Source organism: Centruroides sculpturatus, unplaced genomic scaffold (genome assembly GCF_000671375.1).
Source record: "Centruroides sculpturatus isolate CEXI.00-Female unplaced genomic scaffold, Cexi_2.0 scaffold45, whole genome shotgun sequence".
NCBI lineage: Eukaryota > Metazoa > Arthropoda > Arachnida > Scorpiones > Buthidae > Centruroides > Centruroides sculpturatus.
In genome coordinates, this window is record NW_019384310.1 from 490,484 (window position 1) to 514,787 (window position 24,304).

Genomic DNA, 24,304 nt, shown 5'->3' on the forward strand with positions numbered 1-24,304 from the left:
TGCCATAACAGTTTAAGTTGTTGCAATAAATAAGATTGTATAATGTTAATCACATAATTTATGTGTAAGTTTATTATTGTATTATTTTCTTTAATGATATAGAATGTACTGTTCGTTTTAGGTTCAACAGTTTATTTACATGTACTATTACTTAAGCTTTCTCCTATTTTGACATATTAAAAAGTTGCATTTTTGTCTTAACGTAATAAAAATATTTTTATTCAACATTCACCATCAGCGCATTCTGAATGTCGACATTTGCCGGTGTAAGTGAGAAATAACGATATTTAGCAAATATTTCGGACATACACGAAACGACTGTGTGAATGTTGACATTCACTGGAGAATGTTGACATTCGCCAGATTTCGGTCATTCACAGTAACATAGTCATCTCAACAGCATTAATAAATTATTTAATTATTTTAATTTTTTAACAAAATGCATTTTAAGTACTGTAATTATTCTAATAAGCAATTCAGTTGATGAAAAGGTTATAGATGATGCTGTATTTATTAAAATAAATATGGTATTTAAAAGAAGTCATTTTTTAAAGTAGAAACTAACAGATTAATTTGCATTTACTGGAGATGTTACAATCATTAAAACAAAGTCAAGGTTGCTGATATGTTTTTAATATTTTCTGTAAATATGTGAATTAATTTTTTAATTCTTAGTTTTAGATTATTTAGATTTTTGAATATCTATGTTTCAAGTATTTTGTAAAAACTCATTAAATAATTAATTAATGTTAGTGAAATGATTAAGTAGGATAATGGGAAATACAGATTATTAATTCTAATCACAACAATTAAGTACTGTAATATGCTTCTTGTCTAGTCTTGTATTCAATTTTACAAGCTCTACGAAGGCTTTTTTCCCTGTGCTTCTCATAACCATTTACATCACAAAGAGTTGAAAACGGACTCAAAGTCCGAAATGCACACTCTAAGAAATAAAAATGTGATTTTCTAAAGATTGTCCTGTTTCTAATTGATGGTGAATAAGTCTAGTGGAAAAGAAAAGCAGTCATAGATCTCATAAAATTGAGAACAATTAAGTAAATGTTATTATTAGTTTATATTTTTAATCAAATATAAGTAAATTACTAATGAATTATCTGGACTATTTAAAGCAAATTTTAATACAGTTTAGCTGGTAAACATTGTCAGTAATTAGAAGAAATTGTTACTAGAGAGAGAAATATTGCTATCTCAAAGAAATTTTAATGATTAGATTGATTAATTAATGTAATTATGAAAATTTTCATGAGATGATGTGCTTAAGTTATTTCTAACTACAATTAATAAGTGTAGACTTATTAATAGAATATTACTTCAAATTAAATCAAAATTTACTTAAAGTAATGCAGACAATTTAGTAGCAACTTACATTTAGTTGATCAAATTTAAAATGCATTTAAAGTATTGGTCTAATTTTTTAGGTAGTTGCAATAATATAAAAGTATTTTAGCTAACAAGAAAAAATAATATTTTTGTGAGAACATGAATCTTCATCATTTCTAATCACAAAGGCTACATTTAAAAAATATATAAATTAAATAAGTGTTAAATCATTTAATAAAATCATCATATAGAAAAATAATCATGTCCTTTTACCAAGAAAGTTATTTTTTAATTAAATTTTGTTATAATTTTCTATAAATATTCAGCCTCAAAATTATTATATAGTAACAAAAATAATATATTAGCCATACCTTGCAATTAACAAAAGGGAGAAAAAGAAGTAATTTATTATCATCAATTTATCAGATACTAATTTTAGCCAGAAATGAACATATACAGTAGAATCTTGTTTTAACAGATCACTTGGGACACTAAAAACCATCTGTTATTCCAAGAATCCATCATTATATTGCAAACAATGGTTTTCCCTACATACTCAGAAAAATATGCCTTATTCAAAAAAATTTCCATTTTTTTAACCTCCTATATATAAGATATGCCTACATTTGAAATTATTCAGTCTCTTCAGGTCTCTATTCTTTATTCTATAGAAACATGCATGTTACAAGATGAATATTATGCTATACGTGTGTACGACAAAGCTTACAGAAACAGTATATACTGTAAGCACAAAGAGAATCAAATTACATATGTTCATTAGCACTTCACTTGAACTTCACAATTTATTAAAAAACTCGTCCATCTTGGTTTGTTTTGATGCCACTTTATTACCTAGCTTATGAATACAACAACCGCTTGATATTAGCAATGTCACATACAGTACAGCCTGTTCATTAGGTGAAAACTAGTTGGGAAGGTCTTTATTACTTGGAAAGACTTGATGGGCTCTCTAAATTTCATCACTACACTTGAACCAGCAACAGAATGTACATTTGGTGACTCCTCCTCAATTGTATCAGGCTGCTGACTTTCCTTGTACAATTCTTCAATTATACAGTACTGTACATATCCCAGATGTGCATTATTGAGTTCTACAAATTTCCAGAAACACCCAAATATTAGCTAAATGTTGAAAAAAACTCAAAGTTTATAAAAGATGGGGCCAGAAAAAAATTCATTATTCCAATTTACAAATCCACTAAAAAGAGGTAAAGTTACATTGTTTTGGTGGGACAAAATTCCATTATTCAAAGAAATCAGTTGTTCCACAATATGTTAAAACGAGATTCTAATGTACGTACCAATTTTTTAAATATTGTATTCAAAATAAAAAATTAACATTTACAAAAAATTGCTTTAAAAATAAATTTATTGATAGTATTCTTTGATACACCAAAACTTTATCTGATGAGACAGTATTTCAATTTTCAATTATCTAATAAACTTGATAAACATTACCTTATGATATCATATCGTCATACAAAAACAATCTTTTTGGTAGGTATGAAATTATCATGATTGACAAATTTAATATTTATCAGTGTACTTTTATTCATGATGAATGTCATATCTTAGTTAAGACTTATTCCTCTGCAGACATTAACTCAAAAAGTATTGCAAATATTGCTGAATGTTATAAGGTAATGTTAATGTGAAAGAATGTGAAAGAATTTGTCATAGAATTTTAGATACACTGTTCTAAAAACCAATGTAACTTTTTTTACATTCAATTTATCCAAAAGAATATATGCAAAAATGGATATGCATATACAGTAATACCTTGACTTATGCTACCCCGACTTATGCGATTTTCAAATTTCGTTGATTCGTCTTTTGTTTGAGCGCCATGCAACTCTTGATTACTCACTCCCCCATACTATTGTTCGGCTTACATGTTCAGACGTGTCGCGCGGAATCGACACATAGCTACAATTTATTTTGTGTTATTTATTTCTGTGTTTGTTATATCTATGGAGACTTGAGAGACTCTATATGGTGATTTCTTGTAACTGTAAACGAATCAAAAGACGAGATAAGATTAACGAGAACATTTATTAGCTTACATACATCCGACTTGGATTTTACACAAATTGGGAAATTATACCCCGACTTACACGGGGTTATTGCTCGGTCCCACCTATTGCGTAAGTTCGGGGTATTACTGTACTTCAAAAAGCAGCAAAGGTTTTGAAAATGTGATATTTTATCCAATAGACCTGCTGCAACTTTTACTAATCTGCAAATTGTTAAGGCTGCTCTTATTATATTTCTGCTTATATATTGTTCCACAGTAGACTTATTTCAGTACAGTTTTGAGTTTTAATCTTGTAATAGAGAATTTTCTATCCATACCGAATACTTTCTTGCTACATTAAAAAGCAAATGCTTTAATTTCTATAAATTCTTTTTCTTTTAGTTTGCTGAATGATGGAAGTCTCATTAAGATTGTATTCTCAAAAAAATTAAGCTATGAAAACTAAGATCAAAACTGTCATTGAATTAGCTTCAATAATATTCAAATTTATACTTTTGTCAGTCTTTTGGAATTTGTTATTCTATATTTTTGTTTGAATTGATAGCAAGGATAATATTCTTGAAAGCTATTTCTTTTTCTCTAATAAAACTGCAATTTATAAAAATAAGTTGGTTGATTCATACAGTTTTTGCAGATTACAAAGTTGTTTGATTAGAAACTGGGCAGTAATAACTTATCAGATATAGACGTCACATTTCTTATCACATTAAATTAATAGATTTTTAGTCTAGATTTAAAAAATTGACAAACCATGCATATGAAAAATAAGAATAATATGAATAATAACTTCATATGAAAAATGAAGTTATAGAATAATTGAACATTCAATGTTCCATATAATGTAAATAATTATGTAGATTATATGGAATGCTTAGATTTTAAAACTTTAAATTTGAATAATTGTTATTATTATAAGCAATTAAAAAGTTAAAAAGTTTAAAATGTCAGAATTCTTCAAACTGCAAATATAAGTCAAAATAAGAAAAACTATGCTTCATTGGAGTGAAAGATTTAAAGTTTTAAAGTGCAAGTGCTTTTGCACCCTTCCGGTGTGTCACCAAGGCAAAAAGTCCTAAAAACAAGTTAAAAACTAAAACTTTACTGTTGAATATTCTAAAACACATTTCAAACCAAGCATTCAAATTCTTGAATAATCATATGCCTTCCTTTATTTTAAAATGCAAAAATTTGAACATCTAAATGATGGTACAGGTTACACCACAAATTCTATCATCTCTATAAAAACATGTGCATTTATATTTAAAAAGCTTTGTTCCATTCAATTTTTAAATGTTCCTGACAAAGACTAATATCATAATTGAAAGTACTTGAAGTTTAATTTGAACCTTTGATTTGGAATGTGTTTCAGACATTCCAAATCAAAAGTTTAAAATTTAATAGTCAAAGGTTTAAAAAAACTAAAAATTTAATAGTCAAATTTTTAGTTTTTACTTCATTTTTTAACTTTATGCATAAAAATTAGCAGAACAAGGCATGAATGCAACTTATAGATTTCAAGACTAAATTTTTTTCATTCTATGAAAGCATAATTTTTCTTCTTCTGTTTTAAAAATGATTTAAATTTATAAAAATCTAAAACATAACTTCATAAATATTAAATAAAATTTATAAATCATCGTAATTAAGCCATTTTTACTATCTAATAATAATCAAAGAATGCTTAAAGTACAGAATCTACCTGCTCTGATGCTATTTTACTGCTGAATTATTCAGAGTAACTGATATCTTTAACAGTAGATTAGATAAATGTCACTTCAGCTAGATTAAACAAGAAATTTAACAGAAATTATTTATCAGTGTTCAAACACATGACTGATATGATGATGCTTAATCACATGTTTCTATCAGAGATATTATGATTCTTTATTTGGAATAACTTAAAACGCTTGATACATTTATCTCATAATCATATTTTTGAGATTTTTAAAATTATTGAAGCTTTTATTCATTTCTTATATGCACATAATATCCAAGACAGATAATTTCTTTTTAAAAATAATTAAAATATACATTTAAATTACTTTATTATTATTTATTAGTTTTCAATAAATTTTTCTTATTAATAAATAGATGAAATGTAATGTCTTATAGATACGGTGACCATACGTCCTTTATTTAAGAGGACAGTCCTTTATTTCGCTGCTCTGTCCTCTAACTTTATTTATTTTATAAAATAGGCATTTTGTCCTTTATTTTGTAAATTCAATGCAAAGTTTAAAAACTTTTTTAATAATATATTGAACAAGTTAGTTTCGTGTACGCCATCACGATCAGTGTTGTCATTGTGTCCAAGGGGCAGACACTCTTATGGGGATTTTTGTGATAGCTTTTTAACTCTCTGTTTGGTGGATGATACACTTGGAGCGTTGGTGAGCATTTGTCGACAATCTTCGGGGGATCGACCATGTGACATATTTACTGTTAATGTACTAAATAATTGGGACATGTGTTTTATTGAAATAGAGGTGTTTGAATGGGTCACATTACTCAAAATCCCTTTGTGGATGAAGATAGAGGAAAGCTATATTTTTATTTCGAATCATTGGTCTGTAAATATACTGGACAGTGAATTATTTGATGAAGTTTCATGTGTAAAAAAATGTCACAAACAAAAAGAACGACGAATGGTGACAGAATAACAAGCCCTGCCATCAAAAGTGAGTTGAGATTTTTGAACATTTTTACAGCAAAAGAAATTGCTTTCAAAAACATTTGTAAAATCGTAGAATTTTCTTTGTTTCCCTGGATCTAATGCCCCGTCGAACAAATATTTTCATTGATGAATAATATGTGGACGAATGAAAAAACCCAGTTAAAAGTAAGCACATTATTTCCGTCAAATACAACTTTCAAATGAACTGTATGGAATTTTATGACTTTTTAAAGTTGAACCAGTGCTATTAAAAAAAATTAATTCTACTGAAAAGTATCAAAATTAATGTTATTTGAATTTTTACAATGTGTATGTATGTGTAATAAATGTTATAAACTTATGAAATTTATAAGATTTTTTTTTGATATGTCCTTTATTTTCACCCAAAAAATATGGTCACCGTACTTATAGATTAATCCTATTAAAGAATAAAAAATTATAATTTGATGCATTTGTTAATGCTTCAATTTTAAAATAATTGCTTGAAATGTTTTTCAGTTTTTATTTTATGTTATTTTTAATACCATTATTTTCTGCACATAACCTGCATAAAATTACTAAAATAAACATAAAAATGCTGCATAACCCACATTTTGCACCTCTGAAGATGTCATTGAAAGCACATAATCCATACTTAATCCATATGCAATTTAGAAGGCATATTTTCAAACATTTTTGCCCCTGTTTTTTCATTTTATTTCCATTACTAATTCATTTCAGATGTAATTACAAAATAAGTGAAATATAGAAATTAGTATAATTGAGACAGAGCTACTTAAACTGCATTAAATACAAAAAAAAAAAATAATAATAATTATAATTGTTCAACCAAAGATGAGCTTTCTTAAATAATAAAGATAAATTGTAGTTGTCAATTTATTCAATTAGTCTGTCAGAATTATTCTTCAGAACAATCATTATTCTTGACTTCATCATTAAATAACTTTTACTGTCATCATTAATATGAAAGTTATTTAATGATGATTTAAATTGTATTTGAATGCTACTTTAATGTAAAACAATTTCTACACTTCAGAGTTGCAAAATAAAGCAAATAAGTAAAAATAGTAGCAATTTCATCTTTAGCTTCAAATTTGTTAGCAAAACATCAGAAAGTAATGCTGTTTTGTAAGCAAAATGAATCATTACACAATCAAGCTAGTGATATAATTCTACATGTATCATTGGTAACTTTCCATTCAATTATTCATTAAAAATATATTTACATTTATAGAGTATTATTACTGTAATATATTCTAAAACTGTGTCTTCCTTTATTTGAATAATTTATTATCACTACTAGGTGCTTATACAGACACTTGGCAAAGTTCTGTCATAAACTTTTATTCAGGAATTTTTTATTTGCCAAGACACTTGACAGAATTGCCAAGTGTCTGTATAAGCACTAGTAGTGATAACAAATTATTCAAGTATTGTTACTCTAAACTATTCAAAATTAACTGTCCCTATAATTTTGTCTGCTACAGATTAGAATGTATCTACAGATTTTCTTTCCAGTTTTTATCCTTACTTCTCATTCTTTCTTCTTATTGGATCATTCCAAAATTTATAAAATTTCTAACCTGGATGATTTCTATCATTGGCACTGAGATAAACAACAATTAACAAGCATCTCAAAAATACCTAAATAACTAAAAAGACAATTTTTAAACAGTGTATACACAGTACAATAGACAAAATAGGAAACTACCTATCCATAAGCGCCACCTATTAGTTTTGAAAAGTGCACACCCTATTATCTTCTAAGGTAGAAGACAGGACTGAACAGATTTATATCAAAGCAGTCAATAGTCTATATCCTAGTATTATCAAGATTAAATTAATCATAGCTTTATCTTATTGATATTGTTAGAAAAATATCTGCTTATGATAAGTCGAACTATAACTTGTGATCAATACTTTCAAATCACAGCATCTATTTAGATCACAATAGAATTTTAAAAGTGTTCTGTAACTTGAACATAAAGCAAAAGTAACCTTAAAAACATGACTCTTAGCTTGTAAAATAATATTATGTGTAGAATTCAGGGCTGTGGAGTCAGAGTCAGAAATAAGTTCATTGCTAGAGGAGGTGGAGTTGGTAAAAATGGTCAGACTCTGACTCCTGCTTTTTATCATGTACTTGATATTAAGCTCCTAATAGGAGTGTTAACATCCTATCTTGCATTATTGGAGCTTCCTGTAATGTAAGATCTTATTTTATGATGATTCCCCTACTTCATGATATTTGAAGTAAATGACTCTTTCCAGCACAAAATCCTTTATTAAAACAAACATTTGCGGCACCTTTTAGGAGCTGGCATCAGATTTAACACTTATGAAAATTAAATGTTTTAATGAAGAATTCCAAACTCGCAACATTCTTTAATATTTGTAATCTAATTTCAATATCAAATAAATGTGTATATTTTAACTATAGTATAAGAAATATAACACTATATATATTACACTAGGTCAGCGATTCTCAATCTTTTTAGCTCCACGACCCTCCCAAATAGTAAATATAAATAAAATTAATATTTTACGATCCCCCCACCCAAAGTAAATTTTTAAAAATATTATATAATCACATTGCATTATTTTTATACATTAAGAAAATACCGACAGTATAAAAAATGTAATACAACTATTCCTATTATTTTATATCATTGCGTTTATAGCGATGGGTATGAACATGCATGTACGACATGTACATACATGAGCAATTTACAAGTTCCAACTTGATGTGTATGTGCTCTTTGTAATTTGATCTCCTTCTATAATACTCGCTGTGAGAGCATGTTTGAACATGCATATGGATGCGTTTGAACAAGTCGTGCTGTCACTAGTATAAAAGAGGCACTGGCAATTGCACCACTTCAGTTAAGTTTCGAATGCGAAGCGTGTGTCTGGTGCTTTTATTTTAGTGTGCGGTCAACTGTGAAACTGAACTGTTTTTTTTTTTTAAATTTCTAATGCAAAATGGATAAATTTGTGAAAAAACAAAGTGAGCCATCTACATCCAGTAAATCAGTTGGTAAAAACACAAGGTTATACAATGACAGTTATTTAAATTATGGTTTCACCTCATTGGATGGAAAGCCACAGTGCGTTGTTTGCTCTCAAGTTCTCTCTGCTAAAAGCATGAAGCCATCAAAATTAGTTCTACACTTGGAAACTAAACATCCGGCTCATAAAAACAAACCCTTGGAATTTTTCGAAAGAAAATTACATAACTTAATCAACACCTGATCACTCGCTGAGAGATTTATTCTTAAAACAAGCACTTTCAATCCAATCAATGGATCATCGTCAGGTTAATTAGAACATTTCAAAAAGTAGAACAACAAGTTCAAAATACAAAATTACATACCTTGAGAAATCAACAAACTTCTATTTGTAACTTAATCCATAAAAGTGTACTTGAAGCATATTATTTCATAGCATTAAGAGTAGCTAAGATGTCCAAACCCCATAGAAATGCCAAAAACCTCAATTGCCTGCTGCAATTGATATGGTCGGTGTTTTAATAGGTGTGGAAGAAGCAAAACAATTGAAAAACATTCCTCTTTCTAACGACACAATATCAAGGCGAATCGATGACATGGCTGCCGACGTTCGTGATCAGACAATTCAGCAAGTGAGTTCAAGTGAATTTTTTTGTATTCAATTTGATGAATCAACAGATGTAGCAAACATGTCTCAGTTCTTATGTTTTGTGAGGTATGAATGCGATAGGGACATATCAATCAAAGAAAATATGTTAATTTGCAAAACAGTACAGGGTCATGGAACAGGACAATGTCTTTTTGATGTTTTTTATGAAGTTACACGAAACTATACTAACATAGATTAGACAAAATGTATTGCAGTATGCAAATGCAATAACAGGAAAGAACAGTGGATTAATGAAAATATTAAGAGATTGTCTTATACCAAGGACAGAATAGACACACTGTTTCCTTCACAGACATGCTCTTGTCACAAAAAAATATGCCGGAAAATCTCAATCAAATTCTTTGTGACGTTGTAAAGTTGGTTAATTTTATTAAAAGCCGACCATTACAGAACAGGCTGTTTGCTAAACTATGCAATGAAATGGGCGAAAATAAAAAATCTCTTTTTTTCCATACAGAAGTTAGATAGTTATCGCGAGGGAAAGTGTTAACCTGGGTATTGGAATTGCGAGATGAATTAATAATATTTTTCCAGGATAAACAAACACCATTCTCATTGTTTTTACAGAATAATGAGTGTATATTGTTGTTGGCTTACTTAGCTGATGTATTTTTGCATTTAAATGACTTGAATGCAAATATACAAGGATGTGATAAAAACATTTTATTAATGACAGACAAAGTTCATGCGTTCATTAAGAAGCTTGATATCTGGATTATTCGCCTTCAAAGCAAAAATTTGGACATGTTCCCACTCACTTCGGATTATATTGAGAAAAATTTGAATGAACAAGACACTATTATTCACCACAGTTTGGAGTGCATGAAGATGCATTTGCGTGAGCTAGAAACTCAGTTGACAGAGTATTTCCCGGAAGATAAAAATGATTTCTCAAAGAGATGGGTACTGAATCCGTTTAGTGAAAATGTTGTTGCTGCTGCTAAGTTACCAGCTGAGATTCACGACCAGCTCATCAAAATGTCTGCCAACAAAACACTACAACTGCAAATTACATCTGAAGATTTAAATACGTTTTGGCTTGCTCGTCGACATGAATATGGAAATTTAGTCACAGAAGCATTGAAAATATTAATCCCTTTTGCTATGTCTTATCTCTGTGAAAAGGGTTTTTCGTCTATGGTTGCACTAAAAACTAAATACAGGAATCGTCTTTTATCACTCGAAAACAATTTGCTTTTGTGTGTTTCTAACGTAGATCCACATATGGAGAAAAACAAATGCAACCATCACATTAATTTGTTTTCTTTACATGTGCACTTATTGTAAGTAAAATGTTTATAAGTTTATAATAAATGATTTTTCTCATAAAATGATTTCATTATTGTTTCACAGCCAACCTTTAATATCACCGTGTACCCCAGGTTGTGAAACACTGCACTATGTTATTCAATGTGTACAATCAACAGTTATAGAAAATAAAATAAAATAAAATGTAAGAATTACTAAAAATAACACATTGAGTGCCATGAACCATTATGAGACAACTCTAAGCATACAAAGTTGAATGTTTACAACTATTGTTGTATTGCTGAGAGGGTTATCCACTAGTAATTGTGATTATTTCAGGCTATATTAATGCTACTATTAATAATTCAAAATTATTCATATATATATATATATGAATAATTTTATGAATAATAGGTAGAGCAATAGCCAGCTAAGTACATAATTGGAGTTTTAGGCTATGGGTGGGTGAAAAGTCATCCCCAGTCAGTGCTGTGAATAACAGTATGGTTATATATAAATTAATAGTTCTGGAAGTGAAGATCAGACAGGTCCAGGTAATGTAACTGGCAACATAACCACTTGGTTGCATTGTCTGTAGCCAGCAGGTGTTGTGGATTTGAGTCCTGCTTTGGACTGATTCTTTCTTCCAGAACCTTCTAAATTAATTATTAAACAAATTACTTAATGTTTAATTATTAACAGTAGTAATAATATAGCCCAATATAATCTGGCATTTGTTTAGTTTTAATCAAATAACTGGATTTACAGATGTTTATATTAGCACTATTACAGTATCATTTATTCAATATAATGTCTTTGTCATTGATTAACAATCTTTATACTGTAGAATTGTGTATGTAAGCTAGACTTGTGTTTCCATATTTGACTATCATTACATATGTAGAACACAGCCTAAGTTTATTTTTAAGGTTGGATATTTGATAGATGTTCCTCCTTCTCTATTGCAAAAATTTCAATGGTACATGCCAAATAAGTTTCTTTAGCCATGTGCCCTGGCTATGTTCTTTATACGCTCTATTTCCTGCAATATGTCATTTACATCAGAGAAGTGTTTCCCAATCTGTATGCTGGGAGAATGCCTCAGGTGTGTCACAAAAATATTAAATATTTTTTAGAATTGTGAATAAGCTGTTTAAAACTTCATTTATCTTTTTACCACTGGCTGATGAAGGGAAAAGGAGATATTCACTAAAATGCTGATTGTTGCAAAATTTGCAGCATCAGCATATTCCCCCACAAAATTTGCATGTGTCTAGCATATGTTGGCATGCCACTCCATAAATGTTGAGGCTTACCAGTTTAAAGACTGATATAAGCTCTTTATGCATTGGTTTAAATAGTTTTTTCTTTTTATGGTATAAAATTGGGAGTTTTGTCTTGGTAAGTTTAACTTCTGTACTAAAAAAAAACATTTTTAAATCAACCGTAATTTATTTTAAATTTTAAACATTTTTATTTTAGATATTATGGTGTGTTGCTGGAATCTTATTAAATTCATTGTATGTCACTAATCCAAAAAGGTTGGAAAAAAGGTTAGAGCAATGCATATAGGCTCTTTTATCAGTGCCCTAAATGCTGCTATGTTATAATTATGTGAATTGTTAGATATTGATGGAATGAAAAAAGAGAGATGGTTGGGTTTGTGATATATTTGTGAAGCTCCTTATTGAACATAATACTGAGGTATAGAAAGTAAACTTGGGTACTGTTGCTTTGGTCCAGTATTAAAATTAAACTGTATTGCACATACATATGGTTTATATATATAAAATATTATTAAGATTGTTTATTACAGTTTTAATGAGATTTCATATTGATTTCATATTCAAACTGAGAGAATCAATAATTAATCAAAGCTAGTTTTAAAATACTAAACAATCAGTTTAGTGTTATAAGTTAGTATCAGTTTAGTTAAAATCCTAAACTGATTGTTTAGTATTTTAAAACTAGCTTTAATTAATTATTGATTCTCTCAGTTGTGAAATTTATTAATAATTAAATCAGCTTTGTTATAGCTATGAATCTCTTTGATGGAAAATTTATAGTACTGAAACTTAAAATAAAATTTTAGATAAATAACATCCTAAAACATTTTACACATCTAAACAATTTGAATTTATATCTGAATAGAACCTCATATTTTTATTATTTAATAATTATATAACTATTAATGGTTTAAATTATTAGTTTGAAACTTTTGTAAAATGAATCTGACTTTTAATAATTTAAATACTGTATATCAGGGGCACCAAACTACATCCCGCGAGGTCAGTTCATCCAACCCGTCACATACTGTGCCACAAATGAGGTAAAATATAATTATTTCTATGGAAATATAATCTGTAGATAAACTTACTATGTATAAAAAATTAAAATAAATGTAAGTAAAAATGCCAAAATTGGTCCAATATAATTTTTGTATCTGACAATAATATAACTTTTAGGAAAATCAATAAAATAAAAAATTTGACAACTTATGCAACTTTGAATATCAGAGTGCTTTTTGTGTATCTGCAATGAAGTTTCTAACAAATGCCATTATGAGCTTGCTGCAGCCATCGTGTTTGTGTATTGGTAAATAAATATATTGGTTGTCTTTATTTTTTTGTGTATTTAGTGTGCTGTATTGAATAAAATAGTTATCTGGCCCACACTCATCATTTTCTGTTATCTGGCCCACTGTGAAAGAAGTATGGTGATCCCTGCTGTATATTAATGTAAGTTTGTTATGTAATGTAAGTAATGTAATGTAAGTAAAGTAATGTAAGTAATGTAATTTAAGTAAAGTAATGTAAGTAAGATGTAAGTTAAAACAAGTTAATAATATATTTGAATAAAACTATGATTAATTAGAATCGATTTATAATCTTTATAAAATTTTTGATTTTTTTAAACTCTTTCTGCCCTATGGAACTAAGTCATTTACTATGAATATTTTCTATCTAGCAGGCCCAATGGGGTGACCAGATGGTGAGGGATAGGGTCCGACATACCTGAAATAACCATCAACAAAAAATTTCTGATGCTCCTAACTTGAACCAGATTCCTAGAGAGAGCTGATATCTTTATAACCTCAGCATTTGGCTGACTAGATGTGTTTGGTCACAAGAAATCAGATGAGACATATATAACTTATGATCATATGTAGCATAAACATTACAATTCTAAGAATAAAAGTCATTTATTGCATAGGAACTTACTTTTTAGGAGTCCTACATGTATGTCATAATATCTATGTTAATTTGACCAAATTCTTTTATACATTATGACTAATTTATAATTTCTTATATCATGTAAAAGAGAATGTCTTCATGAGTTTTTTATACTCCTGTTTACTTTTTCTCTGTGAACATTAAAAAATCTTTTCTAGTGTTATTATGAGTTTGAATGGAAAGAAAAGGAGCAGCCAGGAAGTGAGGAATGGGATCCATTATAATTGGATAAAAGGCTACTCATTAAACTTTCTGACTTTCACTCTGATCTCAAATATGGATCCCTAAAGCAATAAGCTAATGTCATTACTGCATTCATCATCTACTTCTTTTACAATGGTTATAATATACAGCTGTGACTTGTACTTTAAATAATTCTAACTTTGAATCCAAAGTTCAAATGATGCTTCTATGTTTGAACTGCACAGGCAGTGTAAAGTGCAATTGCTACTTAAATGTCATTTGTTGTGTACCCAACTTATCTGTAACTTTTGCTGTGAAAGCATCTCATGCTATGCTCATGTTTTTTTAATGCTTTTAATTTGTTTTATTTTTGGTGTATTTGGTCATATATATAATCCTTACATCTTAACCATAGCATTCAAGAAGAGTGTTGAAGCAACAAAGCCTAAGAGGAAGGTTGTAATATTGACAATTGAAGTGAAAAAGGAACTTATCACTGAGCATGAAAGTGGTACAGGTGACAAATCTGGCAGACATGTTTAAGATGCCAAAGTCAACAGTGTGCAACCAGTATACACTATTTTCATTTTATTATACAGTATTTGTGTATTTTATTTATTTTTTATGCTTTAATTTATTGTTTAGGGCATTTAATTGTGTTATTTTTACCTTAAATAAGCATATCTGCTATTTAAGTGAAGTCTGCTATCAAAGTGGATATTGTTTATGGTCTGGGAATGGATTAATTCATTTTCCATTATTTCTAATGGAGAAAACTGATTCAGACTTTAAACAATCCAGAGTTCAAATGGCCTCCTGAAATGAATTAAATTCAAAATACAAGGCAGCACTGTATTCTGTTTGATCTTATATTTACCTTAACATATTTTTTTCTTAATTTCAAAAATACCAGAATATTTTTTTCTATTAATTATATAATAATTAAATACATAATTATTTATAATTATATTAGTTTTTGTTCTTTACTTAATTTTTAAATATCACTTGATTTAGAAAAATTTCTAAATGCTTCAAAATATTGCTCAGAGTATAATTTTCAACAATAACAAATACTGTTTATATATCTGTTATATCCAATTAATATTAATATATTGATTTTACAAGAAAGTATTTGATTTATCAATTCTATTAATAAAGATAATTCTATTTCTGTTATTTGAATATTTCTATTTATATCTTTACTCTGCTGTTCAGAATGATTATGGTTCAAAACATAACTTAGTATGTTAATAGTAATATGTTAATGATATCAAATATTGTTTGTTGTTTTATATTTTCTAATTTGTGTAAGTGTAATTTAATTAATACCACTTTAGTAAACTTACTTATTTTTTATCTATTTAGACCAGGGGTGTCCAACCCGCGGCCCGCGGGCCGCATGCGGCCCAAGGCAAGTTACAATGCGGCCCAATAAACGTGTAAACAAAACCGACAAATTTTAAATTTAATTTAATTTATTTATTTCAACGGCATAAACTCAAAAAAGAAGTTTCACAAAGCCGTAAATCTTTATATGTATTTTACTTTTGAGTCGAAAGGAAATATTTTCAAATACTTGGAAATGTGTTAATGAGGAAAGAATACTAAATAAATCTAAAGTTGAGACTCGAAGAATTATAGTCCCAAATTCGAGGAAAGGAGAGAAAGGCCAAAAGATAAAACGTAGTGAGAAAGATTAAATAGACTTTCTGTTATGCAAATATGGACCCTTAATTTTCCAACTTTCCTCACTTCTTTATCTTTTGNAAAAAAATAACTGTAGTAAGAAAAACAAATGAAAAATGCGAACTAATGTAACGTCGTATGGTGAGTTTTTGTTCGTATCGTGGAGCAAAAATATGTTCGAATTTCATGTCGTATCCTGAAAATTTCGTATGCTGGGGCGTTCGTAACCTGAGGTACCACTGTATATAATATATCAATGCCTTCAGAGATGCACTTATATCAAAAATAAGTCTAAGATAATATTGATAAATCAGTCTCTTAAAATATAAAATATAGTGAATTCTTATTAATCAAAACTAATTATTGTACTGGGCTATTCAAATTAGTGTAAAAGTTCAGATTAGCAAGATTATATATAAGAGAGTCAAAAATGACTAAAGACAATTATATTTATTTAAATAAGTTTTTATACTGTACTTAATACATGTACTTATGTTAAAAATGTATAGTACATATTCATTTTAAAAATTCATCATGTTTTTAAAAGATGATCTATAATTTCTTTCTGTTTTTGGCTGGAACATTGTAGAAAAGCAAACAAAATTGGTCTAGGGTTTGGATTAACACGGATTCAGATCGGCGAGAGAGCACTAGAGTAATACGTACATTTAATCACGATTATATTGATATATACGCACATAATTAGTATACTACATAAAATAGGTAATAGCTGTAATAATTTTGCACATCAATATATTAATAATTAATAAATTAATGATTTTTTCTAATCGATCTTTAAGTCATAAGTTACAAAAATTACGAAGCATCTAACAAGCATTTAAAACGCATCAAACAGAAGATAAATAAATATAAAGTTATTAATAAACATTGCAATAACCTAACAAACCATCAAAAAAATTATTAATGTAGTGTTTATTNTTTTTTCTAATCGATCTTTAAGTCATAAGTTACAAAAATTACGAAGCATCTAACAAGCATTTAAAACGCATCAAACAGAAGATAAATAAATATAAAGTTATTAATAAACATTGCAATAACCTAACAAACCATCAAAAAAATTATTAATGTAGTGTTTATTATTGTCTAGTTTTAACCAGTTGTAAAGTAGCAGTTGTTATAAAGTCATTGAAAAAATTGATATAACAGCAGGCGAACAAAGCGAGGTTTTAAATACGATCAAAACGTATCGCAAACGGTCGAACAAATTCCGAAACGTCAGAAAAATTCCAATAATTATTATTCGTTAATTAACTATTCAAATGCCAATCCAATTCGTTCCAGAAAAGCAGTTCGAGTCGAAATCGTCACTTAAAAAACATCCGTTTAATTCATATTTCCAGTTACAAAATAAATTTATGTACAGTACAGTTTACGAATAAATCTACACAAATTTCTTAATGTATTTATAATAAATCATAAATATAAAATACAATTTGTTTATATTTATTTCATATTTAAAACAGTATATTATAAATGCTGATATTTTAATAAGAGTTTAAATTTATTCTATGTTTTCAAAATTATACAAACAGTAATATCGACAAGACTGTTAGAGAAAAGGATATATTTAAATTCATTAACAGGTGACTTACCTCTGAAATTGTTTTTATATAAAATAGTAAAAATGTCAACTTAACGACGAACAACATCTATAAAGCATACGGATCTAGAAAAGAAAAGAAGAGTTAAATCTACAAATTGTCATTCATAAAAATTCCTATTAATATAGTCGTATATTACTAAATTACATTTTAAAACATATTTCTCTTAAAGTATACTTCTCTACAGACTTTCCAAACAGTCCATTACATCTATAACTATAACTTTAAAACATATATAATACAATAAAGTATATAAATACATTTGCACCACTTACGCTAAAAAGTGAAATGAGTAATACTTCATCCGTATCCGTTCTCCATAGCGAGCCACGTGACTGGTACTCCATATCAAGATGGAGGAAACCCGGAGGAGGAGAATAAAAATAAGAACATTGAATTTCAATAATCGGATTTTTAAACGATATTACAAAGATATATTAATAGCCGATAAAATCATTGATATTTTTTCTTTTTTTTTTTGGAATTTCCAGCCCATCGGCTCCTCTCGCGGGTTCTGCCGGTCACGCTGGGCCTTCGAGATTCCAACCGGTCGCCCATAACTTCGTTACGTATTTTTCGGGGGGTGGTCCGTTCGGATACGTCGGGCCCCGTCCCTCACCGCCCGGTCGCCCCATCGCGGGCATGGCCGTACCCGTAATGGGCCCGCTATAAGAGGCCCTCTTAGTGCCCACAGGGCGGAAAAAAGTCATTACGTCTTCCAGCCCGAATTGCATTATTTAAAACTATAATACAAACTTTTTTGCACTGTTTTTTCTTTAATACAGAGCCTAAAAAAAGAAAAAAACGACGAAATAGACCGGACTTTTCTCCAAATCCGAAATACTCCGAATAAAACAGTGACAAACAACGTTAGTCAAATTATAATTTCGAAATTGCTTGTCGCAATTATTCAGCATTTCTATTATAGATGATACGTAAGAGATAATTAAGATATGTAACGTTAGTTTCTATTGTTTTCAATGCCTGACTACATGACTGGTAAAGGAAAAATAAAATTCATTTTGTTAATGTACTTAAGTGTAAATATATCAATCAAAAATTCATTCGAGTATACAAATTTTAAGCATTTTTTTCCTAAAAATAGAAATGTGTCAAAAATATACCATATTTATTAAAAATGAATTGTAATCATAATATTTAGAAATATATAAATATAATTAATTATTACTTTTTAAATTAATATTTTATAATATAATGTAGCCTATTTCAAATGTTTTAGTTACAAAAATAATATTTTACCAATGTTTTAGTTAAAAAATCAACCAATTAATTCTAAATATAATTTTTTTAATATAAAAACTGAAAATTATAGAATATATAAAATAATATTATTATAATTACAATAATTAATATAATACTGAGNTTTTGAATTGAAATAACGTGACATCCAGTTTGCATCAGAAGCTTGTATATAGTTAATTGGGGCCTCTGCCCCTAAAGGTTTCCATATCTGGGGCCATATTCTGGTCACAGTCTCTGGTCTCTCGTCTCTCACAAACCGGTCGCTGATTGGCTAATCCAAGTGATTAGCCAATCAGCGACCGGCTTGCGAGAGACGAGAGACGAGAGACAGTGACCAGAATATGGCCCCAAGATCCTAGAACCTTGCGTCTAGACGGCCTTGGTACTATCGACCGCCATCTTACTTTAGGTCAAAACAATGAAGTCTATACCACGTGTGGGGAGGATTGTCATTTTAGAATCTACTTTTTTCATCTAGATCTAGATTGTTTTGTTTGCCCCTAGATTTGAGATTTAGGCAATTAGATAAGTAATATAAATCTAGATTGTTTCATCCCAAATTTAGTTATTTTCTAGATTTTATTTAATTATTATAAAAATGGTAATATCAGAATTCAAACTTGCAAGTGTGTGAGGACGCCGATCAGCGCTAAAATGTTAGAATGACGGAGGAGTGCCGCTTTTAAATGGGTGAGATTGGAACAGAGGCAGACTCCACAGTTACAAAACAATAACTTAAAATGAGCTTACAGCTACAACAGTTGACAATCCATAGGCGAAATCAAGTCTTCCGATTTGTTCCTTTAGGCCAGTGTTTCTCAACCTTCTTCAATATGCGACCCCTTTACGAGTTAAAAAATTCTGGCGACCCCCAGGGCCATATTAAAACTATATCAGTGATTTTAAAAACTACGTATTTAATTTTCTTTCTGTTGAAACCTAAATATCGATCGAAAACCCAATTATACTGTGAAATAAACAGGCACAACCTTCTCACTGAAATTGTATTTTTTTTAATCGTAGTGTAGGACCTACAAACACTTGTCTTTTTCTTTCACTCGCGACCCCCCCTGTAAGGCTTTGCGACCCTCTGGGGGTCGCGACCCACAAGTTGAAAAACACTGCTTCAAGCAAATGCAGTGGCGTAGCGTGAGTGTCAGCCGCCCGGGGCGGAGGAAAATTTCGCCGACCCCTTATTTAGGTATCCCAATTTAAAAGACTAAAATTCAGTTTCGTCACAGAATAAGTAATGAAAAATTCCGTGCTCATTTCAATCGATCCGAGTCGTAGGTGCGACAAAAATATGAAATGAAATGGTTCAAATTTTTACAAGATATTATTATTATTTATTGTGAAATCTTGCCGCCCCTACTACGCTACTTCACTGGGCGAATGTTCTACTGGAACTATTCTTTCGGATCCTTTTTGAGAAGTCGACGACCTCGAGGCGTTGATTGGAGAAAGTCCTTAGAGAAGACGAGGGGTATCCGGTTCGATGTCGGGATGCAGAGGAGATTTTTAACGGAGGATGGTGTTGCTCAATAGGAAGGCAGGGGGAGAAGCTCTCTGTGTCCTTGATGCGCGGAATTTTATAATTTTTTTCGGGTTCGACCACTTCCATAGGTTGTTTCTACTCATCTGCGCTTTCTAATTGGTCGTCACTCGTTACCAAATGTAACGAGCTAGAAACCTAGATCGCAGGATGAGCCAAAATCATCCGTTTATTCGATCCCAATCGAAGACAGTTGTTCTTACATTATACTATTGTTTAAATATGAGAACTACTTTCTTTTTTTTTCGATTCGAATATGACTTTTTGTGGCCATAGAATTTCTACCTTTTAACATTATTAATAGTTTTATAAAATTATTTTATAAATTGCCTTTACACTGTTGCGTGGTACACAATTCCGGAGCCTCACAAGTGTAGTACTCAACCCTCAATATACCAATATTTTTATAACTTAAGTACGAGCCAGGTTTTGAAGGGCTTCACTCTTAGCCATGTAATTGTTTATTTGTAGTTTATATACATATACTCTTTCCGCTCTGTGGACACTAAGAGGTCCTCTTATAGCAGGTCCATTACGGGTTCGGCCAGGCTCACAATGGGGCGATCGGGTGGTGAGGGACAGGGCCCGATATATCCGAATTGACCACTCCCCAAAAAATTCCTGGGGATTCCTTGACCCGTCCGGATTCGATCCCGGGTTCCCCACAGCGGTAGGTTGCCACCTTGACCGTTCGGCCACCCGGCCGTCACGGTTTATTTGTAGTGTATTCGGGTGTCTGATCCGTTTCATACTCAGTACGTTGTTCATTTCTTTCGGAAAGTGTTTTTTTCTTCTTTCGTAGGATTTATGTAGTGCTCTCGTGTTTTTATTATACTTATACAGTAGTTTGTTTGTGAAAATTTTGGTTTCAACTGGTTAAAATATTTACGATGAAAAACTACATTTTCATCTTTGTCACGTTATGAAGCAAATTGTTGAAGTTAAAATCCTTTTAAGTTTACCTTAAGGAGCTAACCCTACACCCGCCAAAGATCAAACTGGATTAACATAGATACCGTATTTGATTAACGCGATTTTAATATATGCGGTAGCGTCGACGGATTAACAGTGTTAATCAAGGGATACATGTAAAATCTTCAGATTTTTAATAAGATGTAACTCAACATCCGCGTAACATACATAGTATAAAAACGTCTAGATTTGAAGAAAAATAGAGCATAAAAAAGGGAAAGTATTCCTAGGAAACGCCTGCAGTTGCATTTCCTAATAATATATTTAATCCGTGTGAGATACGCGAATGAAATATTTTTTAGTAAATGCGGCTGCAGGCCAAATGGCCAATGATAAATAAACCTAACCGGAATTTTCTTTATCATTTATGTTATTCTTTATCTTTACCTTCTCTTTGTCAACGTCGAATTCAAAAGAAACACAAACTTTCTTCTCCTCACAATATGGCGGCTTGCTCTACAGTGAAGTCGCTTCCGGCTTCAAGTGTGCGGCTAGTGGCAACAGAGCGCTGCCGCTCCTGATAGATATTATAGGTCCATGGTCGGACCCGGGCGAGCATTTCCAGGAATTTTTCGTGGGTAATCTGTCCGTATTGTCTCTCGCCACCATTTGTGGTCCTGGCCCAACCCACGATTAAAAGGTTCTTTTACTGCCCACAGGGCATAAAAAGAATCATAAAAATTAAATAATGAATACATTATTCAAATTACATATTTTATTTATATTAATAATTACATTTTGATTAAACGATGGTAGGCCTTATTTAATGCACCCGGGGCAGAAAGACTTATAAAATAATAATAATAATTAACTTTGTTCTATTTTCATTAGTTTCGTTCGTTAAATGTTTGGATAAAAGTCAAAACAAAAATGTTAAATATGATTAACACACAAACTTCAAAACTACGCAATAATAAAATTTATTTTATTTAAGCCACCACATACGATACGCATTTATCTAATTTGTTCTCGATTTTATTGTAATTCTCCATTGAATCCGACGGTTATCCTTCATTGATAATTGTAAGAAATGAATCATAATATTCAATAACCGTCCGTGTTCGGCATTGTACGGTCGAATGTATATTTCGCAAACATTAAAAATACATTATTTCTCTACTTAAAACAATCATTTGTTAACGTCACATATCAACATATGTCAATCATCACTTATCGTCATACGTATTAATGTTATTAACCCGTCTTATTGTTGAAATTCAGATTAAGGTACCAAGAAACCATAAACTTTTCCCGATATATTCATTTATTCAACAAGAACCGTAATAAAAAAGAAACTTAAAACGGTTATGACAATAACGTTTATGTTGTAAAAGTTCAAAGCCCCGAAAGCGTTCATGCCCCGAAAAAAGAACTCTTGTCGTAGCTAAAGATAGTATCGACTGATTTAATTTCCATAAAGTGCCTAAATCTTGGCTATAGTATGGGCGGAGAAATTACTAAACATATTGTTAAATTTTATCAGTTGACTTGGTTACATTTTCTCTTAAAGGGTATGAATGAATGTAATGAATGTAAGAGAAAGCAAACATTTTATCTGAAGCAGAGACGATGCACGTAAACTTCGTTTAATTGGCCAATATGTAGCGTAGGCTTATACAGTAAATAAATAATAATTACTTATAAAATAATATGTTTGATGTTTGTATCGAATAATAACGTTATCGATACAATATATATTCTTTGTAATTCGTAGGTACTGTACATCTGAGAATAAAACAATATTTTTGTTTAAAAATTCCTACCATCGCGGCTGAATGAAGCACAGTTTTCAAGCTTTTTGCCATTTTATAGTAATTAAAAATACTAAGCTTTTTATAACAAAATTTCATAACAGATGGCACTACACACAATTTATTTAATAATATAAGAGTTTGATTCTTTGCAGACACACTAAGGTGACATATATCAACACTTGGCAACTTATTGACTATTTATTCAGTTGGTAATACTGAATAAATAGTCAATAAGTTGCCAAGTGTTGATATATGTCACCTTAGTGTGTCTGCAAAGAAACAGCTTAATAACAACAACACGGTTTCATCAGAATCAAACGAAATTGTTAATATAGAAACGGCAGTTATCGACCAAAAGAAAAGGAAAACATGTGTACAGTTCATTATCAAGAAAAGATACAAGTTGGCTGAAGAGGGGCCAATGCCCGAAACGCGTAATGTAAAAGGCGTCCCAACTGAATAAATAGTCAATAAGTTGCCAAGTGTTGATATATGTCACCTTAGTGTGTCTGCAAAGAAACAGCTTAATAACAACAACACGGTTTCATCAGAATCAAACGAAATTGTTAATATAGAAACGGCAGTTATCGACCAAAAGAAAAGGAAAACATGTGTACAGTTCATTATCAAGAAAAGATACAAGTTGGCTGAAGAGGGGCCAATGCCCGAAACGCGTAATGTAAAAGGCGTCCCAACTGAATAAATAGTCAATAAGTTGCCAAGTGTTGATATATGTCACCTTAGTGTGTCTGCAAAGAAACAGCTTAATAACAACAACACGGTTTCATCAGAATCAAACGAAATTGTTAATATAGAAACGGCAGTTATCGACCAAAAGAAAAGGAAAACATGTGTACAGTTCATTATCAAGAAAAGATACAAGTTGGCTGAAGAGGGGCCAATGCCCGAAACGCGTAATGTAAAAGGCGTCCCAACTGAATAAATAGTCAATAAGTTGCCAAGTGTTGATATATGTCACCTTAGTGTGTCTGCAAAGAAACAGCTTAATAACAACAACACGGTTTCATCAGAATCAAAC

The 24,304-nt window shown here is 30.3% G+C and overlaps 3 protein-coding genes across 6 annotated transcripts in view; 2 read left to right on the forward strand and 1 right to left on the reverse strand.

Moving 5' to 3' along the window:
• The window catches only part of LOC111621304 (protein Malvolio-like), a 61,243-nt gene extending 42,787 nt beyond the window's left edge, over positions 1-18,456 (reverse strand). For 2 of the 4 annotated variants that reach the window (XM_023363391.1, XM_023363415.1), the window contains exons 1-2: positions 18,000-18,456; positions 17,716-17,789 (exon numbers count right to left, since the gene is read on the reverse strand). The gene's annotated coding sequence lies outside the window, so the exon portion shown is untranslated. The other 2 variants (XM_023363398.1, XM_023363407.1) reach the window with 2 other exon arrangements.
• Positions 9,589-11,039, forward strand: LOC111621539 (zinc finger BED domain-containing protein 5-like). Its single transcript, XM_023363701.1, has 2 exons — positions 9,589-9,714; positions 10,287-11,039. Exons 1-2 carry the CDS (start codon positions 9,589-9,591, stop codon positions 11,037-11,039), a joined length of 879 nt encoding a protein of 292 aa, XP_023219469.1.
• A 117-nt stretch (positions 18,457-18,573) lies between the features above and the next one.
• Positions 18,574-24,304, forward strand: part of LOC111621275 (neprilysin-1-like) — a 28,750-nt gene continuing 23,019 nt past the window's right edge. Inside the window, exon 1 of the mRNA XM_023363383.1 lies at positions 18,574-18,593. The gene's annotated coding sequence lies outside the window, so the exon portion shown is untranslated. The remainder of the gene's footprint in view (positions 18,594-24,304) is intronic.

Coding starts and splice junctions, on each gene's coding strand:
- LOC111621539 (XM_023363701.1), top strand. CDS start 9,589: ATGGTCGGTGTTTTAATAGGTGTGGAAGAAGCAAAACAATTGAAAAAC. Junction 9,715..10,286: donor GTGATCAGACAATTCAGCAA/GTGAGTTCAAGT, acceptor ATATTTTTCCAG/GATAAACAAACACCATTCTC.